General features: G+C 36.1%; 1 protein-coding gene across 1 annotated transcript in view; it reads left to right on the top strand.

Annotated features, from left to right (window-relative positions):
• LOC137395167 (junctophilin-1-like) overlaps nt 1-21,701 on the top strand; it is a 46,364-nt gene that overhangs the window by 18,624 nt on the left and 6,039 nt on the right. The window contains exons 3-5 of the mRNA XM_068081994.1: nt 17,167-17,312; nt 18,506-18,832; nt 19,227-19,334. Coding sequence (XP_067938095.1) covers nt 17,167-17,312; nt 18,506-18,832; nt 19,227-19,334 — 581 coding nt within the window. The remainder of the gene's footprint in view (nt 1-17,166; nt 17,313-18,505; nt 18,833-19,226; nt 19,335-21,701) is intronic.

The following is a 21,701-nucleotide window of genomic DNA, read 5'->3' as shown; positions in this document are numbered from 1 at the left end:
TAATATAGTATAATATATTACCGTAAAACCATTATAAAGCCATTATAGGAGAAGGGTTGAAAAATAGAATGCCACTCTTTAATTGAACGCCATTTCGATATGAATGCCACCTCTATTTGACCGCCACTTCTACTTGACATCCCTGATCTTTACGAAGCCATAATAAAAAATTATTAGTAGAAACGTGTCCGCAAAACCGTACTAATAGTGACTCGATTACATCAATAACAATTCTTTTGTCTTTCCTGTTCGTATCGAAGTCAATTTTCCAACTTCAAGTCTTCACAGTTTTTCTTCATTAAAATTTTGAATGCAACAGGGTAAGAAATAGTTAGTAACTGTATCGGGTTAATAATAGTTCCTTTTCTAACGCAGTCTTGATAATTCGATGAATGTGAACAAAGTTTTCACATTCACAGCTAAAATTTTGAGGCTATTTTGATTACATGCGTGTTCTCTTTATTTTAAAAAAGTGTATATTGCAAAGCTCATAGCGTAAAAGTTTTGCTCGGCTAAAAAGTTGTTTGGGCGCGAATGTCGACTAGCTCAACTGCGCAAAAGAAGATTTGAGGCCATAAGACACTGTGGAAGTTATTCAACAGCCAGAAAAGTATGAAACGGTTCAAAATGGAAACAACAATCAAAACGAAACTGGCCGAGCAAACGGTGCTAATATTTTTGTTTCAAAATTGTTAATTTTTGTTTTTGCAGTATATTATTAATATGATTTGCTTACGTCACTTGTTCTTGAATATATATTTGTAGCATTTAATAGATTATTATTATATAACATATAAATTTGCAGATTTATAGCATATTATTTGATAGCATAATTGCAGTAATCTGAACTCAGCTTACAATGGATCGATGCTCATAATTCCTGTTCTATTGCACATAAAAAGCTAGTTTTGTTGCAAACTTTAGCAAACATATCAGTGAGTACAATGAGCTTTTATGCCTCATTGTTCAATATAGTTATAAAATAAATATATGCCTTCAAATTTAAAATGAAATAAAAAACTTGAAAGCTCCAGCAAATTGCAATGCAGGCCATTAGATCATCGTAGGTTAATTGCAAGCAATAGATATCAACTGATAGAGACATGTATCAGCTTCCTCGAGAATATTTATTTTGAGATCTATGACAAGTCCGAGGTATGTTGGCAAATTTCTTGCACCCAAAAGAGTTAATGGCGCTCCGCCCAAAGGAGAGTGCAAAATATTTGTCGGCATTCGATTCGCAGATAAAAGGGTTACATTTATAAAGAATTACTACTGAAAAGGGTTTCTCAAATTTATTTTCTCAACATTTTGATGAGGTGTTTGGAAAATACAACGCCTCCTTTATTTGAACATCATCTTTAATAGAGCACAACTATAAGCAAAGGGTTGAAAAATTGAGCAACGTGGTGTTTAAATAAAGGTTTAACGGTATCCTATGTTAGAGTATATTATATTGAAAACATAACACAAAAATGGCCAATTACAAACAAGCGCTGTGAGCCTGTCCTAATCAGGCACTAATTTTGCAGCTGATTGCATCGACGGGACATCAATTTTTGATCTGAACATGTCAGCTTTCTCCCGTTGTCTCCACTAGAGGGATCCTTTGTCATACGAAAAATTACATAGATCTATCCTTTATAGCTTTGACGGCAAAAGGCTGCCATATTTGATGTATTATAAATTACAGTCGTCTCCCAGAGATGTTCTGACTTAAACTTCTATAGACGCTAAGATGGTGATATGAATTATGGAGAAATATATTATAATAGTAATTTATAAAACATATTATAAGAATACATACTACAAATTCTAGAAATAATACCATAAGAAGATATTATAAAATATATGTTAAAATAGTATGTTATAAAAATACATTATAAGAATATATAATAAAAAACATTATGATCATGTATTTTGAATATGCATTATGAACATATATTATGAATATACATTATAAGAATGTATTATAATGATATATTAAGTATAAAATGTAAACCTGATGTCTGCAAGCGCTGCATCAGCCAACTGATTGCCAAAGACAGCAATTTTCCAAAACAGTTTAGGCATCGGTATTTATCATTTATAAATATATCAGCTAAATGTTTTACTAGAAAACTTAATCTTTATGTTATTTGAAAACTTGTTTAAAAAGACATGTAATTGGGCACATAAAGTTGCTGTAAATTCTATTAGCCCTTTTTGAAAGTATACAGATCCCCATACAAAGACTGTCCGCGCTTAAAAAAAGTGTAATAAAAAAAGTCCATTCGTGTAAAATATACAGGAACAAAACACCATGAACTATAATTGTGTACATAAGCAGGCGGGTAAGTGGACAAGTAAAGAATAACAAGGAGTATGCTGCTAGCGAGTTGATAGCGGTATTATAGCTATAATTGCTTGGTAGAATCCTTCATGTGGAAGGAAGATAGGAAAGATCGTAAGGGATAAGGTAGAGAAGAGAGTGAGGTTAGACCACTTATTTACAAATCAATAGATGATGATATTATAAAGAAAGACTGCTCATTGTTGCCCGCTTGCGTCAGACTGTAATAAGTTCTGCTTTCACATCTAGTGCGCACGTTATTCGCGGTTAATCTGTATGGAAAGTCTGACTGCTGCCTTTTGCTCAATGCTCACATTTGGTGTTCAAATGGAAGTCTTTTTAAATGTAAAGTGGGTCAGCACTAGCGTTGGGCCGGTATATAATTTAGTGCCGGATAGGATACCCTTGCACTTTTTTGTCGGTTTTCCCGGTGTCGGTACCCTTGGTATTTACCATCTTCGGTATCCTTTGCCAACTAAGAAAGTTCGGTTTTGTCCGTATTGTAGTTCGGTATATGGTTTTCAGTGTCTGTTTAACTTCAGCTTACCTACTGCCCATTTTTATATAACGCAGGTGGGGGAATAAATCAAATATAAAATGTATAAATATATCAAACGTATCAAATATCAAACGGGAGTTTTATCAAATATAAAACGTAATATGCGATTTATATTTGATAAAATATAAAACGTATATTATGTTTTACATTTTATCAATGTAGAACGTAATATAATACTAGATACCTATAGGTAAGCGTGGTAATGTTCGTTGAAGAAAGAGTTATAATATAATTCGCATGTGTTGTGTTTTCAGAATGTCTGCGAAAAAAGTTGTGATTGCCAACGTGCACTAGAGACTCTTTTTGATTAGCGTGTTCCTCAAAGATGCGTTTTTGCAATTAATCATAACATCAATTGACGCGCGATTTTTCTTTTTCATTTTTCTCATTTCTTTTTCATTCAGTTACATAGCGATCGTGAACGAGACGTCAAATGAGCTCTTTCATAAGCAGCTCATTGTGTGGGAGATTCTCCTGCGCACACGTCGCTGGTAATGCTGTAGCCTGTCAAATACAAAAATCTATCCGGATAACCAATTACCGATAGGCTTTCACGGATAAATACCGATCATATCAAACCGGCCGCGGATAACTAGCTGTCACTGAAAATGATTGGTTTTCCGGATACCGATAATCACTCGGTGTCGGTAAAAGCGGATAACTTCTTACCGGCCCAACACTAGTCAGTACTGTCAGTGAGAGTAAGAAGTTCAAAGGGCAGATTGTATAGGACGTTTACTGTTAGTAACAACAGCATACATGTAGATGCATCTTTGAAGAGACTTAGATAGGAAAATTTCACAACCGGTGGTCTTGTAATCTAGTGGTCTAAAACTCCTGACCTGCAAACAACAGGTTGGAGTTGAATTCTCAAAAAAGGCCATTGATTGTGACAGGAATAACATCCAACCCTAAATATGAACATGCACAAAATTTTATCAGAAAGTATCGGTATTTTTCTATCATTTGTGATTGTTTTTGATGTTTGATGTGATCTGACTGTCAGGATGTTTCCAGATTAAAATTGATATAACTTGATTGAGATTAAAACGCTCAGAAGAAAAATACGTGCAAAATGATGTCACTAGTTGCTATGGTTACTAAAGTTGATATCAACTCTTGTGTTCAAGTTGCAGTGTTACACATCTCTATTCTGTCGACCTCATTGCAACTACATCATAATCGCACCTCCGATTGATCCGAGCATTTTAACCCCGATCAAGTTTTGTCGATTTTAATCTATAAACATCCGAGCAGTCAGATCAACTCAAACACCAAAAACAATCGCAAATGTAAAAATACTTTTGCTTTCTGATAAAATCTACCAAAATTTTGTGTAAGGTTATTTTTAAATAGCTCTCCGCGACTGAGCATGTCCCAATCGCCAAGATTGCGTTGCCACTGGACTCAGACGTGTTGCCACTGAACTCAGACGTGTTGCCACTGAACTCAGACGTGTTGCCACTGTACTCAGACGTGTTGCCACTGTACTCAGACGTGTTGCCACTGTACTCAGACGTGTTGCCACTGTACTCAGACGTGTTGCCACTGAACTCAGACGTGTTGCCACTGAACTCAGATGTGTTGCCACTGTACTCAGACGTGTTGCCACTGTACTCAGGCGTGTTGCCACTGTACTCAGACGTGTTGCCACTGAACTCAGACGTGTTGCCACTGAACTCAGACGTGTTGCAACTGTACTCAGACGTGTTGCCACTGTACTCAGACGTGTTGCCACTGAACTCAGACGTGTCCAATCAAATTCACAGAGCTAATGTTTGTGTAACACTGGCACTTCAAAACATGCACAACCTCTGCTTACAGTGCTGTAACTTAAGCAGACATATATATATATATATATATATATATATATATATATATATATATATATATATATATATATATATATATATATATATATATATATATATATATATATATATATATATATATATATATATATATATATGTAGTACTTTATTGGCAATAATTTCATTTTACAAATAAAAATGTTTTTCAAATTAGGCCATACAACAGTAGTAAAACAAAAAAAGGGGAAAAAAGCAACAGTTAACCATTAAAATTGAATAAATAGTCTGACAAATAGTGTTTAAAATGCCTTTCTCTACTAAGAAAATGGATATTTGGTGGAAGATTGTTAAAGCAGCTGGCAATGACATTTTCAAAATGATTGTTGGTGATTGTATGCAATTTGTTCACATCACTTAAGTTGAAATGAGTTGAGAACCTGCAACTGTCACGTAAAAAACGAGGACACAAACCATGAAAAATCTTGAAACATTGAATTGAAGTAAAATAAATATTTAGCATAGGCAGAGTAAGAAGATGCAGAGATTTGGAAAGATCATCCGTTGGAATAATATATGCAGGAATATGATGCAGATTTGCAATGAGTCGAAATGCTCTTTTTTGCAACAAAAATAAATCCTTAGTGACATATCTTGGAGCTAGATTATAATAAATGTGGATGCCATAAATAATATGGCAAAATACTAACAAAATAATACATAAATAAATAATACAAAAATATAACAGACATCATACTTGACCTTCAAGGGGTTGCTCACACGCCAAACCTCCATGATTTCTGTCATATTTTGGTTTATGTTGAAACTAAATTAAGATTATTTTCTCCCTTACTTTGACCTTCACACGATGCTGCATCAAATGCTGCTAATTGTACATCTGCCAATAACACACTTCATGTGGGAGTAAGTAGCAAAGATTTAAAAATAGTTTGGATAGATATTTTAAGTGCCACTAAAATGGCAGATTTTGCATGGAACGTTTGTGTATTATTTAAATAATTCAATAACACCAAAATTTTAAGTAATATTTAACATTGTTGATATTGCAATAGCAATATAACATATATATAACATATATATAACATATATATAACATATATATAACATGTATATAACATATATATAACATATATATAACATATATATATAACATATATATAACATATATATAACATATATATAACATATATATAACATACATATAACATATATATAACATAGCTCTTAAATTCCTTGGCATTATGTACCTAAAACTTTATGTACTATAGCAACACAGCCCAGTTATATTAGTAAGATATATTTTTGCAATAAATGTTGGCTACCTTAAAACAATTCTGGAAAAGCTTCAGATAAAAGAATGTATTGTTTCCCTGACAATGTCAACTTGTGTCATTGAGAATGCTACAACACAGGGAGCAGTGAACACAGGGAGCAGTGAACACAGGGAGCAGTGAACGAAGGAAATCGGTCTACTAATTACTATTGTGCCTCATGAGAGCAAAACTTATATGCGCAACTGATATAAATAATTTATACATCGATATTATATGATATTGTCATATTTCATCTGCCATTGACATGAAGGCTTAGGAAATGTTCAACTATAATAATCGATTGTGAAATGGTCATATTTGCTGTTTAGACGTTCTCACAAAAGGTTTTGCGTGCACTGCTTTAATTTAATCGTTGCTTACAGATAGATATGTTGGGTATCAAAGTTATGTGTTTTTTGGTTACCTATGCATAGAAGCTCCTATCCATAGATTGCAATTGCGTATTTCTCCCAATTGCAGGAAAATTACATTAGTTATTACCTTGGTTAGGGCATACTAGGGTACGCTATGAGTGAATAGCCTGAGATCCTTAGACATATGTCAATGTTTTAGCATATAGTAATTGAACGCTTGCCTTATAACAAACGTTTTAATTGTACTCTAGAAACCTTTTTATTGTATTCATTCGCAAGTCCCCAGTGGAGTAATTACCATGTTTGTGATATATCTCTGAAAACAGTATGTAGAAGATAACTCCAAGTTTATGTGTTGGATAAACAAATACTTATCGTGTACCCAATACCTTCATAGATACTCTTCTTTATTATCCGAGCATTCATCTAGTACCATCATAGATACTCTTTAGGATGAGCATAAGTAATCTGAAAGCACCATTAAAGGTTGACTTGTAACAAAATTCACATTACAGTTATTTGGTATCAAAAAATTCACCATGTCTTACTTTGCTGTGTTGTAGGTGCAAAATATTTGGAAATTTGATTACAAGCTCTTAAAAGCTAAAAAGCGAACAGTTAATCGCCGCCATCATGAAACCCCCGTAGATCGGAATCAGTTTATTTCTCTGGTGTAGTCGATCCATTTGGTTATTGTTTGTCATGTGATGTTTTCGCGGGAATTGAAAAGCCAATAAAAGGCTCGATATAAAACTTCTCGTAGCACTAGTTTATGACAAACACTTCGGGTTTTACCGAAGACCCTATCAAATATAGATGCTCGCTACTTTACAGTTTCGTTTTGGCATGGTCTAATCGTCTAGTCATAATCTGATCATGTGACCCATACTTCCTGCCAAACAGCGCGAATAATTTCTGCAGCATTTTTCGATTATCACAGGTGACCAACAGGCTCGTCATGTTTATCAGACAATCATATGTACTCCTTTGAGCTAATGTTAAAGGTTGACTTGCAACAAAATTCACATTACAGTTATTTGGTATCATAAGATTCACCATGTCTTACTCTGTTGTGTTGTAGGTGCCAAATATGTGGAAATGTGATTACAAGCTCTTAAAAGCTCAAAAACGAACAGTTAATCGCAGCCACTTGAGATCGCCGTAGTTTGGATTCTCTTTCCAAAACGGCTCTAATGTGACGCATTTGTGAGAGATGGTTACTGCTTACACTTTCATGCAACCTTATTCGTCGAAATATTTTCACAAATATACTTCACGCCTTCAATAAAACCATGTATATTGTTCTTACGCGTCTGTTTTATCTGTCATTGTAATGCTGTTACTTTTGGCACTGATATCTTAAAACTTACCATAAAAATTTGTTTAATTTTTTAACCTTAGCTCGAAGGAGTACATATCATTGTCTGATAAACATGACGAGCCTGTTGGTCACTTGTGATAATCGAAAAGTGCTGCAAAAATTATTTGCGAAGTATTGGGTCACATGATCAGATTACGACTTGCCGATTAGACCAGGCCGACACAAAACTGTAAAGTAGTGAGCATCTATATTTGATACGGGGTCTTCGGTAAAACCCGAAGTGTTTGTCATAAACTAGTACTACGATGAGTTTTATATTGAGCTTTTTATTGGCCTTTCAATTCACGTGAGAACATACGTGACAAGACGATAACCAAATTTCGTGGCTACGTCATCGAAATAAAGAGATTCCAATCTACAGCGGCTTTTCGTTTTTGAGCTTTTAAGAGCTTGTAATCACCTTTCCACATATTTGGCACTTACAACACAGCAGAGTAAGACATGGTGAATCTTTTAATACCAAATAACTGTCATGTGAATTTGGTTGCGAGTCAACCTTTACAAAAAAATAAACGAATTTTTACGGTAGGTTATAAGATATCAGTGCTGAAAGTGACAGCATTACAATGATGAGGAAATAGACGCATAAGAACAATAGACATGGTTTTATTGAATGCGTGAAGTATATTTGTGAAAATATTTCGACGAATGAGGTTACATGAAAGTGTAAACAGAAACCATTTTGTACAACTACGTCCCATTTGAGCCGTTTTGGAAAGAGATTCTAATCTACGGCGGCTTTTCGTTTTTGAGCTTTTAAGAGCTTGTAATCACCTTTCTACATATTTTGCCCCTACAACACAACAGTGTAAAACATGGTGAATCTTTTGATACCAAATAACTGTAATGTGAGTTTTGTTGCAAGTCAACCTTTAAAGTTCTGATTGTTCTCCATTGTTACTTTCGTGTCGGATGGCTCTACGGAGACTATAAGGAGATAGCCATAGTGTTAATAATCGTTTCCATGGAGGAAGCAAAGCAATGGCCATATTAAACTCTCTCTAAGTTTTCTATTGTAAAATATACATCATACAATATTTTAAATTTCTCATAGGTTATAGAAAAGACTTGAATGCTCACAACAACAGCCATCTAAACAATACAAGCTAACATATGAAGATGTAATAAATGGATGCGTTATAATAAAAGTCTGAATATAATAATTTGAGTGATAGGAGGTCATACAAAGATTCGCAAAATGAAATAAGAAACTAGGATATTTGTTATCAGTAATGAAACAAGGGAGATAAGTCAACTGGCCAATATTATAAATCACTAGCGCTTACATGTTTATAATATCATTCGGTTTCAACGTGATCGTTTTGACTGGTTCTGAATACACTGAATATTTAAAAAAGATATGACAGATTTATAAATTAAATACATGTGATGTATTGTGTACCTCCATAATACCCAAGGAAGTTATGAGTCGGTGATATAGATATTATACGATGAAGTTATGAGTTGGTGATATATTGTTCAATTGAAGTTGTAAGTCGGTGATATAATGTCCAATGAAGTTGTGAGTTGGTGATTGGTGATATAGTGTCCAATGGAGTTGTGAGTTGGCGATATATTGTCCAATAAAGTTACAGGTTCCCGAAGTATTGACCAATGAAGTTATGTGTTATATGTTCATAACTATTTTTGATATTACTTTTCATTGTTATGGCTGCAAAAGAATTATTGCCATGGCGAGTTTATCTTTTTGGTAGCTTTCAAAAATGCAAATGAGTTTTTGGCTCTAATGAAACACGACCAATTGAAAGCGTTTCAAACAAGCGCCAATAACGTGGACCTATTGCTAATGCTATCAAAAGGATATATGTCAGACCCGCCAGATCATAAACTCAGTCAGTGTAGTTACTCCTTAGCAATTATAATGTTATACCAGTAGCCTGACAGTCTAGTGTTACCGGAGAGATCGTCAGGCGTAAAAACTATGTAACTGAGCAATTATTGCTAGTGTGCCAAGAGGGTTGGTAGGCGCTGGTAATAGAGCATCAGGCTAACAGGCCGAAAGTTACGAGTTTGAATTCTGTTGAAAGCAATCTTTTTTCCTAGCCTATTAGCATGCCTTGGTACATTCGAGCGGACATGGTTCTTACTATAGTGCAAATTATGAAGGGCACGCGTGCGTCTCCTATCACGCTACACAGGCCTGTATTTCCTGGAGCGGCTGGGCGGCTGAGTCGCCCCAACTTTTTAGGAACTTTCCGCGGCTAAGTACAGTCAAACTCGGATAACTCGCCCTCAGATAAAATGTAACATTTCATCTCAAACACAAGGTTAACTCAAACGGATTTGTTTGGTTCGTTCCCACGCAATGATAAATTGCTTCAGATAACTCGACCTCAACATCATTTATTCAAAAAGTTATTTGCCCAACGGCTATGGAGACGGTTTTTATCGCTGTAGAATATCACTTTATTCCAAGACATAGAGACAAACATCACCTTTTAGTAGTTCTTAGGCGTCATTATTATCATCATCAGTGGCAAAATATTCTTGTTAACGACCTTTATAAAGGTTTGCAAAATATCAAGTTTTACCAAACATCCGCTTGGCCATGTCCCATCGAAAGCGTGGAAACCTCTGTATAAACTTAAAATAAAATCGAAAAAATTGATCTTTGTTAAAACGCTCGAAAGAAAAAATGTCTTTTTTCTGAGCGTTTTAACTGCGATCAAGTTTTGCCTATTTTAATTTAAAAACGTCTCGTCAGTCACATCACCTAAAACAAAACAAATCTCAAAAAATAGAAAAATGTTGATACTTTCCGATAAATTAAAACTTCACATGAAAGGCCCGGCTGAGGCCCTACATAAGAGACACCTGTTGGGGGCTTACACCACCCCCTCCATACCTCCAGGTGTTCGTAACTAGTCGCCTAACATTAGCCGCCCCAACTTGCAACCAGTGAATACAGGCCTGATGCTACAGTCAAACCTCTACAAATGTCCTGAAATTTGCTATTCATGTTAAACTGTTGCATCTTGGAGATATTCTTCTACTAACATAATATATTTTGTTTAATTCATTCCAGAGCCTGAAAACAATGATCACTACTTCAAATAAATACATATAGTTATAAAATGAATTCATTACATAAGACTGTGTGGAAAGCATGTTTAAAAACTAAATTATATGTAAAAATTAAATTATATATAAAAACTAAATTAATAAAATAATAATAAGTAAAAATAAGTATTTATTGTTACTTTACGTTAGATACAAGTGGACAGAAATGTTAGCTCACAGCAATGGTTGGGTTCGGTAGTAGCGTAACTGATAGAGACACACCATGTAACTATTAGTAGAGTCACTGATAGAGATACACAATGTAACTATTAGTAGAGTAACTGATAGAGATACACATTGTAACTAGTAGTAGAGTAACTGATAGAGATACACATTGTAACTAGTAGTAGAGTAACTGATAGAGATACACAATGTAACTAGTAGTAGAGTAACTGATAGAGATACACATTGTAACTAGTAGTAGAGTAACTGATAGAGATACACAATGTAACTAGTAGTAGAGTAACTGATAGAGATACACGATATAACTAGTAGTAAAGTAACTGATAGAGATACACAATGTTACTAGTAGTAGAGTAACTGATAGAGATACACAATGTAACTAGTAGTAGAGTAACTGATAGAGATACACAATGTTACTAGTAGTAGAGTAACTGATAGAGATACACAATGTAACTAGTAGTAGAGTAACTGATAGAGATACACATTGTTACTAGTAGTAGAGTGGCTGATAGAGATACACAATGTAACTAGTAGTAGAGTAACTGATAGAGATACACATTGTAACTAGTAGTAGAGTAACTGATAGAGATACACAATGTAACTAGTAGTAGAGTAACTGATAGAGATACACGATATAACTAGTAGTAAAGTAACTGATAGAGATACACAATGTTACTAGTAGTAGAGTAACTGATAGAGATACACAATGTAACTAGTAGTAAAGTAACTGATAGAGATACACAATGTTACTAGTAGTAGAGTAACTGATAGAGATACACAATGTTACTAGTAGTAGAGTAACTGATAGAGATACACAATGTAACTAGTAGTAGAGTGGCTGATAGAGATACACAATGTAACTAGTAGTAGAGTAACTGATAGAGATACACAATGTAACTAGTAGTAAAGTAACTGATAGAGATACATAATGTAACTCACTCTAACCCGCGTTAGGTATACTATAAACTACTTGACTTAAATATTTTTTATTTGCTTTTTTTATAATTTTTATTTTCAACTTTCACCAACCTTTTTGCTTTCTAATGGATTTTCATTACATTTTAGACATCAAAGGCTGGAAATAATTTCATATGTCGAGGCAAATACTTGCTCAAATTTTACATCATTTGTTGAGAAAGTAACATGGAGAGGTCTTCATAATTCTTGTTTGCTGTTGTTAATTCATAATTTTTATTTATTCTTGTTATAAGCATAACTACTGATCAGTTTTGGTGATTAAGTCAGCCAGAGTGGCCGTTAGAACATCCGCCATTTGCTAGCAATTATAGCTCTAGTTATCTAGCAACTATAGCTCTAGGTAGCGCTAGTTATTCATTAATGTGCAAGAATTTGCAAAAAGTCAGTGATGACAGTAAGCTTCTGGAGCTGCTTGGTGCTTGCAGCTATTCCCTTTGGCAGCCATATTAATTCAACTACTTGTACCTCCTTCCTTCGGCAGCTATATTAATTCAACTACTGGTTCCTCCTCTCTTCGGCAGCCATATTAATTCAACTACTTGTACCTCCTCTCTTCGGCAGCCATTTTAATTCAACTACATGTACCTCCTCTCTTCGGCAGCCATATTAATTCAACTACTTGTACCTTCCCTCTTTGGCAGCCTTATTAATTCAACTACTTGTACCTCCTCCCTTGGGCAGCATTAATTTGTATACAGCATCGCACGGTGCCATTGCTATAAATCATACATATAATGTAAATATATTGGCAATGCTTGCTTTTGATTTCATGCAAAGTATGGTCTCTACTGCTATGAAAAAACAACTCCAATTAGCTGTGCGTCCATAATACAGTTACTGTACAATATAGAGGATGAAAGAACACATTTGCAATACAATGCAATACACATTTTATATCTTCTTTTTATGAAAATATTATAGTCTCGGAATGTATTTGAGTTTAACTTTTGGAGAGGAAGGGGCGAAGGGGAATATAGATGTGGATATAATTGGAATGTAGGTTTCTGCATACCAGACTAAGCAAGTGAACGCTAGCATTCTTTCTGATACTAATATGCCTTCATCATTATTTCACTTATGTTTATGTACTCGTTGCATAACACATTACATGTCTAAGCTGAGAGTTTTGAAATGTGTTCATCAAAGTGCTCTAGGCCTGAGATAGTGTCTAGACTACTGGTTCTTAGTCTGGGTTCTTAGCCTGGGTTCAATCAAGTCCAGGGGTATCAATGAGTCAGTCTAACTGGTTTGGTGGAGGTGTCTCTGTCTCTGTCTCAAAGGCAACAGCAAGTCATGCTGATTTGCAAGGTTATGTCTTCTTGAAAAAATATGTAATTTGTTGTGAGTTCATTCATTGTATTGGCTTTGTCTTTTGAACAGGGTGATGTTAATGCACAATTCATTATATGCACCAGTAAAACATTTAACCTATTTTCGTTTTGAATGGGAACAAAACCATATTTTATTTTTCAATAAAGAAGGGATCTTTGAAAGTGCATACAAAACTAGTGGGGTTTAGAATTTCCAACAAAGTTAAGAATCACTGATCTAAAAGTTTACAAGTAGTACGACCAAAAACCTGGATGTTTGAAGCTAAAATAAATTTATTCATTCATGACTACTTATACTCGTATATAACCTTTTAACTTTTAGGATAAGTTTTTTTGAAGTTAGACTATGTGAACATTTTAAATCTTAAAGTATTAAATCAAGCTAGAGTGTAAACAGTGATCTGCCAGAAACCATACTATTGATGTAGCCAGTAAATTGTATTGCTGAGTTTATCTAAAATCTAGTATAGTAGCCATTAACATGAAATCATTGGATTTATCTAAAGACGATGTACAATCTATATATATATTTCTCAAAGTTTGTGTGTGTTTCGGTTTGTCCAGTTATTGCTATTAAAATTATGGAATGAAGAATCCGTATTGCAAAAGATTTAATCTCAGAACCTTCCATTCCTCAGAAGATATGCTAAACCATTAAGCTATACGAGATCGATGAATTGCACAACATCATTTTATGCTTACTCTCACGGCTCTTATTAGTAAGTTTAGCAATACTAGCTTACTCAAATTAGCCACTGGCATTGTTCCAGACTAATGGCAAGTGGCAGGCAACTACATTACCTGTCACTGTTTATAAGCAGATTTTTAATACTCGTGCTAATAGTGTTATCACAAAACAAGCTTATATTCGCCATGAGAGAATGACTCAAAAGTTTGAACGACAGTTTACTGATTGTTACCTAATTGGCCTGTGTAATAATAAACAGCTAGTAAGTTACCTTGGCAGATTATATTAACACTTGGTAGCCTTGTCTCGCATGCATAAGTCATGGTCTCGTACAAGAAGGTCCCCCTGATCCCAGACCGTATTACAGACTTTCCATCAACCGTGAAAGCACTTAGAATAGCACAATTATTTTTCAACTGAATAGCATTTTGAAGTTTTAAATGTGTAGAAAACAATGGAAGAAGGGAAAATCATATAGAGTGAGTAGTTCTTATTTCAGACTCTCTCAAAAAGTAATGTTTTAGAGGTATCTGTTGAAACATAATTAGAGCGATATACCAAGTCAGAGATATGTTTTTTATGAATAAAAGAGCAAATATTTTTAGTGCCAATCTCTTCTTGCTGATGGTAAGAAGTTTTCTAGTTTTGTTTATTTCTGAGTTTTCATTACTAAAAACTTCAATCAAAGTGTCAATAGAAGCTAATATCCTGTTGCGAGCCATTGTCCTCTTGTTTGTCAGTTTGATATGCCCTCAGTATTTTGGCAATGCCTCAAGAACTAGTATTACAATCGATTTGAAACACCGGAATTATACAGGGAATTTATCACGCTCAAAGCGAGCAAAATTTTGTTATCCTAACTGAACTGGAAACAAAGAAAAGAAAAAAAAACTGCGTAGCTTAGTTTTCTCGGGCGTCGGTTCTGATAAGAAAAAAACACTCTGGAATGTCTCAGGCCCAGCCTCGAAAGTGGTCAATACTATTTTGTTTCTATGCAGAACATTGCAGCTGCTACAAGCTGTTACACACCGACTTATCCTGAGTATTAACAAGTTTGCATTTCAGTACAAAAATCATCCTCCTAGTTTAGTTGTGAGAGTGCATTTCACTTCACACATGTAATTGCATACTGATATTCAACAATAATTTAATTACGCAGAAAGATTCTAGCAAGAATATACTCATAATGCGTGAGACATTACAAGCATAGAGTAAACACGAGATGAAATAACACGATTAGAGCACAAAGTTTTTAGCTGCCGGCTGAGGCTCGCTGTACCTTTAGTATATTTAGTAGCGGAGCTATATTTAGTATTGAAGATCTGCAGCTAATCAGTGTTGATGTTTGATTTATCAGCTAAAGAGAACATACTAGAGACTTGCACAACATTAGCGCTTTAGGATTTGTAAGCAAGCAACTATTTTTTAAGTTTGCTATTTTCGCAACCAAAACAACTATGCAATCCTTCTAGGCACAACAATTATCTCGGTAACCGTACTATAATCCGTATTATAATACTATCCATGTACGTCCATCTGTCTGTCTAAAGACTCGATTGGATGTTGGGAAAAAAGGTTGCATTGTACAGGTTTTAAACCTACGAAATTCTGCTTGCTACTACCTGCGCCAATCATTCACCATCCACAGTTTTGGAATTAATGTGCACATACTTATTCCCTGTGCTTTATTGAAATACCTGACAATCTCTCGCAGCACACTGGACTGCCTGGGTGCTAGTAGATTGGCACTCCTGACAATCTCTCACAGCACACTGGACTGCCAGGGTGCTAGTAGATTGGCACTCCTGACAATCTCTCACAACACACTGGACTGCCTGGGTGCTAGTAGATTGGCACTCCTGACAATCTCTCGCAGCACACTGGACTGCCTGGGTGCTAGTAGATTGGCACTCCTGACAATCTCTCGCAGCACACTGGACTGCCTGGGTGCTAGTAGATTGGCACTCCTGACAATCTCTCGCAGCACACTGGACTGCCTGGGTGCTAGTAGATTGGCACTCCTGACAATCTCTCGCAGCACACTGGACTACCTGGGTGCTAGTAGATTGGCACTCCTGACAATCTCTCGCAGCACACTAGACTGCCAGGGTGCTAGTAGATTGGCACTCCTGACAATCTCTCGCAGCACACTGGACTGCCTGGGTGCTAGTAGATTGGCACTCCTGACAATCTCTCGCAGCACACTGGACTGCCTGGGTGCTAGTAGATTGGCACTCCTGACAATCTCTCGCAGCACACTAGACTGCCAGGGTGCTAGTAGATTGGCACTCCTGACAATCTCTCACAGCACACTGGACTGCCTGGGTGCTAGTAGATTGGCACTCCTGACAATCTCTCGCAGCACACTGGACTGCCTGGGTGCTAGTAGATTGGCACTCCTGACAATCTCTCGCAGCACACTAGACTGCCAGGGTGCTAGTAGATTGGCACTCCTGACAATCTCTCACAGCACACTGGACTGCCTGGGTGCTAGTAGATTGGCACTCCTGACAATCTCTCACAGCACACTAGACTGCCAGGGTGTTAGTAGATTGGCACTCCTGACAATCTCTCACAGCACACTGGACTGCCTGGGTGCTAGTAGAATTCGAACAGAGAATCTTCATCCAACTTCTTGTTATTTCTTATTATTAGAGAATAGGTAGGTGCACAATTATTCTAAGATTCTGAAAAATAAAAGGTTGGCACAGGTGCTAGTGTGTTGGGCAGTTAAGCTAAACCTAGTTCGAATCTCATATGATGCAATCCTTTTTCCAACCTCCAACCATGACTCTAGACAGATGAATGGACATGGTTGCTATTTTAATAAAGATTATAGTAAAGTTACACACAGTATTTACTAAAATATACGGTAGGTGTTTGAGCTGTGGAGTGCATTGAACAAATTACAGTGCGTTTGTGTAGGAATATTTGCTTTAACATACGAAGCTCACATGTAGCTCTATAGCATATGAAGCCGATCTCGGTGTGAATTTAATTCGTAAGCGGATGCCATGCCGTATCTTTTCTCATATTGCAAGTGTCATAGCTGAAGGTTAGTATGATTTACACAAGATACTCTTGCAACAAGCCTATTTATTTTGTGTAATGTTTAAGGAACATATCAAGGACAATGGTTAAGAGGCTGTAGACATGGTTACGGGGTGCGGCAGAGTGTCCCGTATGGATTAGCGGCTCACTACAGAGCCCAGACTTTACGATCCTCTCTAACCTCACTAAGAAGTGAAGATGAAGATGATCGGGTAAGTTGCTGATCTTGTAAGCTAATAATATTACACACATTGGTGCGTGGTCTATTTCTATCAGTGGTGTGAGGTATATTTCTCTGGGGAAGTTTAATTAACATATAAGAAGTCAGTAACACCATATAACACAATAAAGTACTTCAACTTTAGGTAAGTCATTACTGCCTCAACCTTAGGTAAGTTGTAAGTATATAACCTCTCGAGAAGTTGTAAGTCCTGCAGATTTAGTAAAATTTTATGTACCTCAACTTTAGGTAAGTCATTAGTGCCTCAATCTTAGGTAAGTTGTAAGTATGTAACCTCTCGGGAAGTTGTAAGTCCTGCAGATTTAGTAAAATTTTATGTACCTCAATTCTAGGTAAGTCATAAGTGCCTCAACTTTAGGTAAGTTGTAAGTATGTAACCTTTCGAGAAGTTGTAAGTCCTGCAGATTTAGTAAAATTTTATGTACCTCAACTTTAGGTAAGTCATTAGTGCCTCAATCTTAGGTAAGTTGTAAGTATGTAACCTTTCGGGAAGTTGTAAGTCCTGCAGATTTATTAAAATTTTATGTACCTCAATTCTAGGTAAGTCATGAGTGCCTCAACTTTAGGTAAGTTGTAGGTATGTAACCTTTCGGGAAGTTGTAAGTCCTGCAGATTTTTTAAAATTTTATGTACCTCAATTCTAGGTAAGTCATGAGTGCCTCAACTTTAAGAAAGTTGTGTAAGCATCTTAATCACAGGTAGGCTGTAGGCGTCTAAAACAGTAAAATAGTAAGTTTAACATAGTTGCAATGTAAGTATGTGAAGGGTTCTGAAGCGGTTGGTACCTTGAAAGATTTTCAGTTTAACTGGACACTGTCTAGTATTAATTAATTTGCATCTTGACATTTTCTTAATTTATTTGAAATTTTTATCAATGGCTCAATCAATATCAAACTGCTTGATGATTTGTAAGCATATTATGGTTATACATATATTTGTAAGATCTCATGCTGTAACCGAGTCACTTACAAGCTCGATACTAGTTTGTTGAGATCACTCTATGCTGTTTATAATTATAGCATTATAAAAGGTTCTTCACTATCATCGGCGGATTTTTAAGCAACGTTTGGGAGGGAGAGGACGATTCTAAAATATCAAAACAATGTTACTGCAACTGTAGCGACAAAGAGACTGCATATCATCACCTTAAACCCTTTTTTACAGATTGTTAAAACTCGTGACAAACGGATAGATGAAACAAGAGGCGGATTCGTGTTATCCGGTAAAACAGATTCAGAAATACAAAACTTTTCGTTGTTAGACAAACCCAGGTCTCTGAAACGATCTTTAGTGAACACACTGAAACTACGTAAACAGAGAAGTACAGGTGATATATCAGAGGGAGCAACCACTAGACACCATAAGTTTAGCTCATCTATGAGGAGTACAAGAAGCTTTGCCAGCCAGAACAGCACTCTGAGTGTCGAGTCTGGAATGACGTCAAATTCTAAACACACCGACTTCAGTGATGATCAGAGTTTTTACAGTCAGGTATTCGAGTGACTTCTATAGGCTTACACTGAGTGGCCCTATTATTAGGCCTGTTACGTTTAGTTAGCCATTATAACCATCTTGAAAATTTGGGATTTACACCAACTTTTTTCCCAGGCCTGTGCTAGGTATCTACAGCAATACAAACTGGCCATAATTTTCTCAATTATATTATTAATGCCTGAACTCTGCTAAACGTTGCATAAATTATCCTCAGCGCTATTTCATGTTTTTAGTATTGTTTCTTTTTATACTTTTCTCTAAACTGATATTCAGATATTAGCTAGATTCTAAAACTGATCATAGTTGTCAGTGAAAATAAAAAAAATCCTTACAAAAACTATATTAAACATTTTTTGACAGCAACAATTTGAATACTAAATATGATTTACAGGATGACATCACGGATGTTAATGTGACGGAATGCTATATGGGTGAGTGGAAGGGAGATAAAAGGTCTGGGTTTGGAGTTAGCAAACGGTCTGATGGCCTGTGCTATGAGGTAAGAGTTGCCCTTCCCTACTAGTTTGAACTAAAATAACTTCATTACAAATGGTATTTGTAGGTTCTGTAGTTTTATCTATTGTACATTTTGCAGAAATGTTTTCTGCACTTCAACAATTATTACCCAAAAATTCACTCAAAATTGTAACAGTCATTATGAACAGTCATATGTAGCTATCATCACTTTGGCTTGGATGCTGACTGTTAGAGGCGGAACGAGACAGGTTTTTTAAGTTCGAGACGAGACTCGAGACACTGTCTTGTAAAAATTCGAGACTCGAGACACGAGACAGTAAAATAATGAGCATTTGGTGATGATTTCACTACACAAGTACTAGCTACTTGACATATAAAATTAATAAAACTATTTTAAAATTGAATTTTCGCCTGGTGTAAACGATTTAAATACAACATTTTAATAGTGATATGCATGTAGTTTTTGTAAACAAAAGTGACACAAACAGCTCTAAAATACCGAAGTTATATATTCTAAGAATTTTGAGCTTGATTGATCATAATTATTATAAACATATTGCTTTGTACATGTATATTTTTACCATCTATTGAATAGTTCTTACTTTTTAATGTAATGAAACCGATAGCCGTCGCTCTACAAAGAAATTCCGCAACTAAAAGAACACACGATAATACTTTCATTCTTATCGTTTCATTAATGTTAAGTGTTGTTTGTATATTAACTGTAGTATGTGAGTTATATTTAAATTGTACTCATGAAATTATATTAATTACTGTATACATGCACATGTATATTCTTATATTGAGCTAACAAAACGTCATTGTTAACCGAACACGGACTATGGTCGACGCGGCCTTTCGTTCGTTTCTCCGTGTCCGGGCAAGTTTTACCCGCGATTGGTAGTATATATGTAAGAGAGGCCCGAATTTTATGAAGGGCAGTTGGTATTTAGACACGATACGATAAAATACAGACATTTTACCCGCAAAAGTCTTATTTATTAAATTGGATTATCTGAAGAGTAATTAGATACGACCCGGTATCTGTTTTAAGGACACAGAACCGAACTAAAATATAACAGGGCCGTTGTCCGGACTACATGATTAGACTCAGTGGCCAACATAATCAATAGCAACAGGTAGTAACGGACCGGGTATAACTTTAAAGGCAGTTGCCCGCAATCCATTACAATATATGGAGTTGTCGCTACCGTAAGAAGCCATGTTTTAACAACCGTGCGCAGGCGCTTTAGTTCTATTTTCTGTCTCGAGTTTGGCAATAGTTAAGTCGAGACGAGACCGATACGAGACGAGACAGGTCGATACTCGAGACGTCTCGTGTCTCGTTCCACCTCTACTGACTGTCCTAATACAAAATGACATCTAATTTTCCTCAGAGAAGTTGTATATTTAATATACCCTCTTTATAGCTACGGCAAAGATACAAAAACCACAAAGCACATAACACAAACAACTTCCCCATCCTATTTCTAGGCCATCTTTTCTATCATAACAATTTATTTTTTAATACTTTTGAATTCTCATCCTGCTAGTTCATTTTATTTTTTTTAAACAATTTGATTTGCTTTTGTTGGTATTGACCAGTGAAATAAAATGAGAATCAAATCAAAATCGTATTTTTTTACCGTGAGCAAAACAGCAAAAAGTTGTTATTCAGCATCAAGCCGCAACGATGGCACACCAACTTCCCCTTTGCCAACAGCTTTCTCCACCACAGCTTTCTCCACCACAGCTTTCTCCACCACAGCTTTCTCCACCACAGCTTTCTCCACCACAGCTTTCTCCACCACGGCTTTCTCCACCACGACTTTTTCCACCACAGCTTTCTCCACCACAGCTTTCTCCACCACGGCTTTCTCAACCACGGCTTTCTCCACCACGGCTTTCTCCACCACGGCTTTCTCCACCACGGCTTTCTCCACCACAGCTTTTACACATGGTTAATTCATGGTTTACACATGGTTTACTCATGGTTTACCTCACGGCAGTCCCAACTGCCAACACCTGTGTGCAACCCAATAGCCGCTCAGCAGACTCCCCTGCTACCCAATGGTTGCCGTCTGTTTAGACCACCACACGCTGAAAGTTACCTGTTAGCAAAAGAGAAATGCATGGCAGCTCACTATCTCAGCGCATACACTCTACTCTCCTCACTGAGGTTTCACTGCCAAGACAGATTCGCTGTTCTATATATAGTGAGTCCTGCTAGCAGACCCCTGGTTGTATTACTAGCTAATCCCAGGAGAGCTTCGCATATTCACCTTATATTCCAAACTTACCACCAGAGGTTGTGGTTGAATAACGAAACTAATGCACTCATTAATGAGACAAAATGTATCATTTTTGCTGAGTTATCTGTTACCTACAA

This window comes from Watersipora subatra, chromosome 4, assembly GCF_963576615.1.
Source record: "Watersipora subatra chromosome 4, tzWatSuba1.1, whole genome shotgun sequence".
Classification (NCBI taxonomy): Eukaryota; Metazoa; Bryozoa; class Gymnolaemata; order Cheilostomatida; family Watersiporidae; genus Watersipora; species Watersipora subatra.
This window is presented reverse-complemented; position numbering and strand designations above follow the sequence as displayed.